At 52.1% G+C, this 10,058-nt stretch overlaps 1 protein-coding gene across 1 annotated transcript; it reads left to right on the top strand.

The window, feature by feature from the left end:
* The first annotated feature begins 6,362 nt into the window (after nt 1-6,362).
* LOC120680813 (EIN3-binding F-box protein 1-like) lies at nt 6,363-9,563 on the top strand. The gene is made up of 2 exons (XM_039962399.1): nt 6,363-6,736; nt 6,881-9,563. The coding sequence occupies exons 1-2, from the start codon at nt 6,712-6,714 to the stop codon at nt 8,800-8,802; spliced, it is 1,947 nt and encodes a 648-aa protein (XP_039818333.1). The 5' UTR covers nt 6,363-6,711; the 3' UTR covers nt 8,803-9,563.
* The last annotated feature ends 495 nt before the right edge of the window (nt 9,564-10,058 follow it).

Here is a 10,058-nt window from a genome sequence, read left to right as displayed (position 1 = left end):
TTTCACACTTCCACATTTTTAGATAATTGGTCAGCCAACACACTTCCATATTTTTTTTTACTTTTTTGATGGAAATAGGAGGGGGTGTTTGAGCCCCTAATGGTTATATATATTTTTTTAAAAAAAGATTACTAGAGGTCCAAAGCGAGAAAAAAATAAAGAAAGAAAGTAAAAATATATATTATTGTGACTGAAACCATTCAGTACTCCTAGGGAAGTACTTTCTCTTTGCTCTGTGCTCTATGAAGGATAAATCGGTCAGCCAACACACTTCCATATTTGAGTGCACAATGCTCCAACCTCCAAACACGTGCTCCATATTTTATTTCCGCATATTCCTTTATGAATCAGAATATTCTGTCCCCCCCCCCCCCCCCCCCTCTCTCTGATTTGAGGATCCGTATGACATTACACGTGTTTGCGCTTGCGCATACACTATATTATCCTGTGACTGATGTCAGTTCAGAGTAATTACTTGCAAAAGAAGTTGAGAAAAAAATTACAAACATATACAACAGTCTCGCTTGTCAAACAGTGTGTAGAATGAAGAGAGACTTAGGGCTTGTTTGATTAATCCCCTCCAGAAGGGGATTGGGAGGGATTGGATCGAATCCCCAACCCCCTCCAATCCCCTTTAATCCCCAGCCAAGGAAATGATGCCATGGGATCTTCAAGTATCTTGTTTTCGATCTAATCATCGCAAGACCAGCTCACTCACACCTCCTCTCTAGCCCCTCGGATCAAACATGGCATTGCTCAAAACCGTTCTATATTTTTCCCATGATGGCAACCACCAGCAGCGCCGAACTCCTGGCAAGCTCAGGCAGAGCTTTGGTAATTATTAACATCACACGCTACTAAAACAATAGTGTCATTTAGGTATAACAATAGTGTTATTTAAATATGAAATAAATCTAGAAAAATACGAGAAGCCACATTGAATTTCGAGGCTTGAAGCCTTGAACTTGGAAGGCTGGAGAAGTTATCTAGGGAGGATGCTATCCTGAGGAAGGCACACCAAGATGCGTTCGCAGGACAATTGGTTGTACACCTCGAGGGATTCGTCACCTTTGGCGAGCATTCGACCATGGAAGCAGTTGAGGAGGCACCACTCCAAAGACCGGATGGTTCTCAAGGCCGGCGAGGCTGAAGGCCTTAGTTTCGGCGCGCTGGAGGTCGCAGTCGCCGGCGGACTAGATTGAGTCCACCTTCTGGAGCGAGGTGAGGCCGTCGAACTCGCGCGAGATGTAGAGGCCAAGGGAAGGACGAATATTTGTGGCGGTCGCAGTAGTCGTCGAGGAACTTTCTGGTACGCGCGGTTATGACGCCGCGCCACCACTTCGAGACGGCCGCAGCGTGCACGCGGGCGGCTGGACGCAAAGCATGACCTCTATGAGGATCTCGTCAGGGAGTTTGTCAATGATGACGGGAAACTTGTGATAGAGGAAGAGGGACTGATCCATTCAGATGAAGGCATGAGGCCAGGGGCACAAGCATCCTTTTCATGTGGGCTGAAGAATAAAGAAAAAAGGGAAAAGAGAGAAAAAGGATAACCTAAATTGAAACAATTCACGTGTCAAATTCTGAAAGGAGGCAAATTAGATATCGATTTCCAGTTTGACACACGGATTGAGTTACACATTCTGAAATTTCTCGCCCAACCCCTAGGCATTGCGCCTGCCTGCCCCTGGCTGTCCACGCGATGTCGCGATCACGGCATGTGCCACCTGATCGAGCTTTTTTTTTTGAGTTACCCTGATCGAGCTTTTGGTCGGCCAACTGGATGCGCGCGCGAGGAACAGGCGGAGGCCCTGTTTGGAGCCGCGAGCTGAAAAATCGCGTGGTGTATAAGCGCAATGCAGCTCCAAGTCCGCTTCTGCGATTTTATAGTGCCTAGTTCATTTTCAGCGTTTTGCTGTTGCGGGCGGCCGGCTGACGCGCGTCCGACGCGAGTAGTTTGGCGGGATTAATTTGCTTTTCCTGCTTATAACTTAAGCATACTCGGTCCCAAACATAGCCGGAGGCTGCTGTTCCCGTCGGCCTTGCATAGCTCGGTGAGAGAGGAGGGATTATAAGTATGGTAACATTCCGGCCCGATCCATTCCGGAGTCAAAGCCCAGATAGGCCGGTGCTCTCCAACTGATGGGCCGCCGTCCATACCCATGCGAAACACGCGAAGCTAATTCTACAGTCGACCGTGATTTCTCTTCCGAGCGGTCGATTTTTTTCCACAGCTTCCACGTGGCGGGACCCACCACCCACTACCGCCCCATCTTCTCCTTCCTCCGTCCCTCTCTCTCAGATCCATCCCCGCGCGCGCCTCTCCCCCTTCTCCTTCCTCCTGCAGCCTCCCTTCTCCTTCCTCCTGCGGCCGCGACGCGACCACGGGTCCGCGACGCGGCGCGGCAGCGGCGGGGCGGGGAGCTCCGCCAGAGCTCCGCCCGCGAGCTCGGCGGCCCCGAGTCCGCGGCGCGGCGCGTCGGCGGCGGACGTGGGTAGCTCTACCCGCGGCGCGTCGACGGCAAACACGGGGGAGCCCCGCCACAGTGCGTCGTCTGCGGACGCGGGGAGATCCACCCACGAGCTCACCCCCGGCAGCGGCGGCGGCCGCGGGGAGGTCCGCTCGCGAGCTCACCCCCGGCGGCGGCGGCGAGCACCGGGGTAGTAGCAGTGTTTTTTTTTCTTTTTTTTTATGCAAAGTTTTAAAAGAAAATTCCCAAATTAAAAAATTACCAAAGTTTTTTTTGATTTTTGAATGCAATTTTTTTACCTTGAGTTTGTTTCTGGATGCAAAAATATTTTAAATAAATTTTTTTGTTCTGAAGAAAAATTTCCATCTTATTTTTTTCAATTTGTTTCTAAAATTTTTCTCGTCAAAATTCTCTGTCTTTTTTTTTCTCAAAATTTTTTCTTGAAAAATTTTCTTGAAATCAGAAAACGACAAAAAACTTACTAAAATAGGAAAAAAACCAAAGATCGGATAATCGACCGCACAGAGCTCCTCCGTGTGGTTGACCACCCATGCCAAACACGCCGTGGCTCGCTTTTTCAACTCAGTGACTGAACGGCGGCCTAACAAATTCTGAAACACGTGGAGGGCAGCTGCCGAAGTGACTGACGGAGAGCGAGCGTTTTATCCACCTGCTCGGCTGCTCCCCACCACCGCTGGAGATAACGCCGCCCTGGCTCGCTCAATCAGAGCCAGAGCCAGGGCCAGAGCCAGTGCGTGCGCCGGTCTCTCTCCGAAGTGACACCGCGAGCGCCAAGTGTGAACTCCCCCTCCCGGGGCACCGGGCGGTGTCGCACCGGGCAGCGGCAGCGACGGCGACGGCGACAATTTTCCCAGCCAAGCTCTCCCTTCTTTTTCATTTTCCTTCCCCCACCCCGTTCCCCGCACGAAGAAATCCCCGGCGACCATGTGCGATCCGCGGTGGCGCGCACCCGTGCCCGCCGGTGCCCGGCGTGGAGCCCCCTGCCGGCGGCTGCCCTGCCCTCGCGCGGGAGAGACGCGACGGAATAAAAATCCTCAGGATGTGAAACACACGATCGAAGCTCGCCGCAACGAGATTAAAGAAATGTCTCCGAGCGATCGGCGGCCGGGCCGGCTCCCTTTCCCGAGGCCTGACGCCGGCGGCGGTTCGAGCCGCCGGATCGCCGGCCTGCCAGGCTGCCAGAGAGACGGACAACAGGAGGGAGAGGGCCGCGGCTCTTGGCTCTCCCATGCAGCAGGCGCAGACAGCGACGCGTGCCCGGGCGCGTGGACCGCGCCGCGCCACGTAGGCTCTAGCCCTGCGTGGTCTCCCCCTCTGAGCCTCTGATTAGTCGCTCGACCGCGACGGGGGCATCGGGCTTGGCCCGGTGCGCCTCCCTGCGGGCACGGCCAGTCATGTCCACGTGACGGCAGATCGATAGGGTGCGCCCGCCGCCGGATGCGCGCCGAACGTAACCGATCTCCGGAAACGGGCGTGTGCAGGCGCGCCATGCGTAGTCCGACTCGGTTCCCGGTGGCGATTCCTGCCATGCGGATGCCGGCGCTTTATCGAGCTGGAAACTTCCTGCCATTACCTAGTGCCGTCACTGATTACACAGTTCGGTCGGTCGTGAAACAAGTGTTTGTTGTGGAGCTGATCATGCATGATGCATCGACCAACTTGCTCATAGATAAACAACACGCCAGATTAAGAACGATTATTAGCAGGGTCCGAGCTGAGCAATTTGGTCGGAGTCGTCACAGGTAACTACTCTGGCATCTTCACACGGTCAGTAGAGTTAGACTCTGGCATCTTCACACGGTCAGTAGAGTTAGACTCTGACCACTATTTTACACGAACGGAGGAAAATAGCACCAACAAAGACAGTCAAAAAAGCAGTTTTTTTTTTCTTTCTCGCCATCAAACTTTGTATGCTCTGATCACTACTTTTTTTTTTCTTAAAAAAAGGAGAAAAACACTATTTGTCACTGTCAGTGGTTAATAACTCCAAAAGCGGAAGTAATTATACGGTACCGTTCTTAAGACTACCAAATTAAATAAACACTTGCTGGTGGAACGTAATTAAGACCGTCTCGGCATCGTCAATGACAAATGGGGCGGATCAAGCGTATCTCGAGTAATCACTTAACTAAACCGGGGAGGAGGCAGTCGTACAAATCATCGATCCACTTGGCGGTTAGACAAACAAATCCCCACCATCAAGTGGGGGATTAAGTTAGGCTGCTGGCACTAGTGGCGGTATTATATTTAGGGTGTGTGTATTGTTGAAAAAGTTTGGATTTTGGTACCGTAGCAAATTTCGTTGTTACTTAACAAATAATGTCTAATTATATACTAATAGGTTTAAAAGATTCATCTTGTGATAATTAGTTAGATAATATAATTAATTATTTTTTAACTGTATTTAATGGTTTATATATGTTTCAAAAGATTTGATATGACGGAGATTTTTTTTTGAAAACTAAATTGGGACGCGTTGGGCGAACCACGCACCTGGACTGACTGGATGGGTGGAGACGGAGCGGATAGGCGAGAATCGCGAGAGGATCCACGGCTTGGGTGGACGGGGTGGGGTGCAGCGCATCTGGCCGGGTTGTGGGATCGGGTGGGTGGGGTAGGCGGGGCCGGGGCGAGAGGGAAAGGCTGGTGGGCCCCGCGCCAGCGCGTGGGGAGCGGTTAGGTTCGTTGCACGCGCAGGGGAGCGTGACGAAACGTGCGTGACGCGCTGGAAGGAGGCCGACGGAGCTTTTTGTAGGGGAGAACTTGCACTTTCGCAGCCGGGGGAGTGCGCGTTCCCTATTCTTGCTCCAAAACGGGAACTTTTGTTTCTCGTTCAACCTAATGGGGGAATCCCATCGGAGGGAACTTTTTTTTCCTGGTACAACATCCTTTTTTATTTTGATAAAATGGTACAATGTCGATACATGACAAAATTTATGTATATAGATTTGTCAAAACGATTTATAATTTGAAACAGAAAGATAAATAATTTAATGTTTGCATGTCTTTCTTTTAGATTAGTAAGATTAGTGCCAAGTCGGCCTTAATTTAGTTGTTCGGTCAGGCGTGGCTTGAGCCTATTTTACTTAAGGTCCGTTTCTTTCCGTTTCAAATCCAGACACTCAAAAATCCATCTCTTTTTATCCAAACACTAATTAGTTTATCCAGAACATCAAATATTTAGAAGAATATTAATTGCCGTTATATTTGAGATAATACTATACTTTGCTATACATGCGAGAGTAAGGTAGCAAATCATAGTTATAATAATTATTGTGGTTCATTCATTTCATAACTCAAGTTATGTAAAAGTTGCAGTTTCTCTCTCTTCTACCAAACGTATGCTTTCTACCCTCATGTCAAGTTATGTTTACAATATACTGCTATATGAAAAGAAAAATATAGCAATATGGAAATACCTTGTGAGCCACCAACAATGATTATTCTTGTACCATGAAGAAACGAAGTAAAACCCATCAATAGTGACATCATCGTGCATGGAAGCACAAGCACATCAGGTGCATCGACCAAGCATAACCTTATACCTCGAAAGAAAAAAAGAAAGAGAAAGAACCCCCAATGCCAGTCCCAAGATCAACATGGACGCATGTACGCGGCGGCACTCGCGCCTTCTTCCGTTCCATGGCGTGCATCCAGCCCAAACAACCCCCTACCCTAAGCCGTACCTGTCCAGCGCGGAGGTTCACTGAACCCGCCCACCGCCGCCGCTGCAACTTGGCGCCACGAGGGGCACGCGACGCGACGCGACGCGGAGGCCCCCGCCACGCCCGCCCCGCCCCTTGGGCGCGCCAAGGGCGGCCTCCTCCTCCTTCCTCCCCGATCCATCCGCCCCGGCCGGCCCCGCACCGCCCGCCACACGCAAGCGGCAGGCCGGCCTCACTTTCTCTCTCTACTCTCTAGCTCACCGACTAGTCTATATTCCTCTCCCACCTCTCCGCCCACTTCATTTCCTCCCCCAGGTCGCGGTCTCCTCCCCCCACAGTGGTTCCCCTTCCCCTCCCTCCCTTCGCTCCCTTTTTTCCCCGTCGCCGGCGGCGACAGGGTTCCGTTTTCCTTGCCCCGGCGGGCTGTAGATGCTTCCGGCCCTCACCGGCGCCCCAGATCCGGCGGTCGCTGCACTGCTCTCCGTGCTTCTGGTCCTGGTTCGAGTGGGAGGGGAAGGGGTAGTCCCTTTGGCGGTCGTGGGAGATTCCGAGACATGCCTGCGTTCTGCGCCTACGGAGGTGAGTGGAGAAGAGAAAGATCTCTCCTTTGGCCCGCTTCGTTTCTTGGGAGCTTTGTTGAGTGATTGGGGATTTTGGTGGGAGGGAGTTGGGTGATTGCGTGTGTTCTGATGGCTAGTTTGGTTGGTTCGTTTCTTGGATCAGATGGCGGGTGCCTCGTCTCGGCGCCGGCGGAGCTCTCCGGGCTCTTCCTCCGCGGCGGCGCCGTGCAGCGGCGGAAGCGCGCGCTGGTGGCCGCGTCCGCGGTCGCCGCGGCGGCCGCGGAGTGCGTGAGGGCCGCCAAGAAACAGAGGCAGCAGCTGCCGCTGCCGTCGCTCGACGCTCTCCCCGACGAGTGCCTCTTCGAGATCCTGCGCCGCGTGCCCGGCGGCCGCGGCCGCGGCGCCTCCGCCCGCGTCTCCCGCCGCTGGCTCGCGCTCCTCGGCAGCATCCGGGCCTCCGAGGTCGCTCAGGCTGCGGCCACCCCGGCTCTGCCCGACCTTAACGAGGAGTTCGTCATGGAGGAGGAGGAGGACGAGACCCCCGCGGCTCCATGCGCCGAGAGGGTGCTCGAGGGCAAGGAGGCCACCGACGTCCGCCTGGCCGCCATGGCCGTCGTCGCCGGATCTCGCGGCGGGCTGGACAAGCTCGCCGTCCGCGGCAGCCACCCGACCCGTGGCGTCACGGACCAGGGGCTATCGGCGGTTGCACGCGGCAGCCCTAACCTCAGATCGCTCGCCCTATGGGATGTGCCTCTTGTCAGTGATGCGGGGCTTGCGGAGGTCGCTGCCGGGTGCCCCTCGCTGGAGCGTCTGGACATCTCTCGCTGCCCCCTTATCACAGACAAGGGCCTCATCGCCGTCGCCCAGGGGTGCCCCAACTTGGTGTCTCTGACCATCGAGGCATGCTCCGGTGTGGGCAACGAGGGCCTCATGGCGATTGGCCGCTGCTGCAGCAAGCTGCAAGCGGTCAACATCAAGAACTGCGCTGATGTTGGTGACCAGGGCATCTCCAGCCTGGTGTGCTCTGCTACTGCCTCGCTTGCCAAGATCCGGCTCCAGGGGTTGAACATCACTGATGCTTCGCTTGCTGTGATTGGGTACTACGGGAAGGCTGTCACTGACCTTACACTTGCTCGTCTCGCTACTGTTGGTGAGAGGGGTTTCTGGGTGATGGCTAATGCAGCTGGTCTGCAGAATCTCAGGTGCATGAGTGTTACCTCTTGCCCTGGGATCACCGATTTTGCTCTCTCTTCTATTGCCAAATTCTGCCCGAGCTTGAAGCAGCTTTGCCTCAGGAAGTGTGGACATGTGTCAGATGCTGGCCTTACAGCTTTCACAGAATCAGCAAAGGTGTTTGAGAACTTGCAGCTTGAGGAATGCAACCGGGTTACTCTTGTCGGTATTCTTTCTTTCCTCCGCAACTGCAGCCAGAAGTTCAGGGCTATCTCTTTGGTGAAATGCATGGGAATCAAGGATATCTGCTCTGCGCCTGCACAGCTTCCTCTCTGCAGATCACTTCGTTTCCTGACAATCAAGGATTGCCCAGGGTTCACTGATGCAAGCTTGGCTGTGGTGGGGATGATTTGCCCTCAGCTGGAGCAGGTTGACCTGAGTGGTCTTGGTGAGGTCACTGACAGTGGGCTTCTTCCTCTGATCCAGTCTTCGGAAGCTGGTCTGATCAAGGTTGATTTGAGTGGTTGCAAGAACATCACAGATGGTGCTGTTTCCTCCCTGGTGAAGGCACATGGAAAATCTCTGAAGAAAGTTAGCCTTGAGGGTTGCAGCAAGATAACAGATGTTAGCCTCTTCGCCATATCAGAGAGCTGCACTGAGCTTTCCGAGCTTGATCTTTCAAACTGCATGGTTAGTGACTATGGTGTGGCCGTCCTGTCATCCGCAAGGCACCTCAAGCTTCGTGTTCTCTCACTGTCTGGATGCTCTAATGTCACTCAGAAGAGTGTGCCATACTTGGGCAACCTGGGCCAGTCTCTAGAGGGCCTCAACCTTCAATTCTGCAACATGATTGGCAACCACAACGTTGCATCGCTGGAGAAGAAGCTCTGGTGGTGTGACATCCTTGCTTAGGCAGACAAGATGGTCCGTTGCTGGAGGGGCTCATGTCTGCTGAGAGCCGCTTCCAGATGCAGATATACGTCCGTAGCAGTAGCACAACCAGGTGTTCTTCAGTTTTTTGGCTCGCATGCGAGTCATGATGGTGGGCTTCCGCATTGTTCAAGGACCGGTTGTTTTAGGGGTTGCTTTCTAGCCGAGTGCTCGTTTTTCACAGATCACCTCACAGGAGGTCAATCTGTTTTTTGAGCCTTGGCTGCCATCACTGGCACCCTGCCTCTCGATCCAGACACTGGTCCTTGCCATTATAGTAAGGTTTTTTAGGCTGCCGTAGTGTCCAAGTCCTTTTTCGTTTTACTGCTTCCTGGTTATGAAGTTGCTGGCATATCCATTGGCAGCTCTGGAGTATCACCATTCCACCAGCAATGTTGACGGAGGACATCATTTTCAGAGCAGAGCTGCCGATGCTGGAGCGTCTGTGAACTTTGTGCAGTGTGTTTGGTTATGGAGTTTGAGTCTGTTGGAGTCTTGTGTGTTGTGTGCTGTTCTCTGTGGTTTGTAAGGTCATGTAGGGTTGCATCTTTTTTACAGTCTCTTTGGGATGCCTGTTGTTCATGGTGATCTGGGCCATTGCAAGGCGCGTACTAGAAGCCTTGCCTTGACAATCTTGTATGGTTGTTTTTTATGCCAGATCCTTACTTTTACAGGCAGATTGTTGGGTACTGTAACCTTGGTGACCCTCTATGAATAAATGAAGTATGTGTTTATGTTTGAAACTTTGTGCTTGCCTTGGATATATGAGATTGCTGTGCGTGCAAGTTGATCCTATGAGAGATGCTTAAATTTTGTCAGACCTCAAATCCTGAAAATGAGGAACACATCATCTTGCTGATGCGTACTTTCTAGTTTCATCAGTATTTCAGGTTCAACCAAGGGTATCTTCATCAGTATTTCAGGTTCAACCAAGGGTATCTTCAAGTACTGAGGCGCAGATGCTCGTGCTTAAATCTTTCTAATGGGAAATGTTTTTTTGCTTATGATACATGAGTTCTTTCTGGTTTAGGTCTATATTGCCTCAGAATTTTGAGTGCGCTCAGATGGACTCCTTTGTGCTAGCGTATATATCGTCTTAATACATTTTTTTTTTGTCAAGGAACCGAAAAGAGATTATTAATTGGATAGACCGCTGGAGCACTTCATGCAGCGTTTGATGTCACCTGTAAAGTTGATAGTTCTTTGAAAAATGTTGAACGTGGCTTCTAGTTTTTGTT

The sequence above is a fragment of the Panicum virgatum genome, chromosome 1K, assembly GCF_016808335.1.
Source record: "Panicum virgatum strain AP13 chromosome 1K, P.virgatum_v5, whole genome shotgun sequence".
Lineage (NCBI taxonomy): Eukaryota > Viridiplantae > Streptophyta > Magnoliopsida > Poales > Poaceae > Panicum > Panicum virgatum.
Note: the sequence above shows the minus strand (reverse complement) of the source record. Positions and strands in the feature narration are given on the sequence as shown.

Bases quoted from the DNA above. Each gene is read 5' to 3' on its own strand.
- LOC120680813 (XM_039962399.1), top strand. From the start codon at position 6,712: ATGCCTGCGTTCTGCGCCTACGGAG. The intron at 6,737-6,880 runs GTGAGTGGAGAA...TTCTTGGATCAG, and splicing joins TGCGTTCTGCGCCTACGGAG to ATGGCGGGTGCCTCGTCTCG.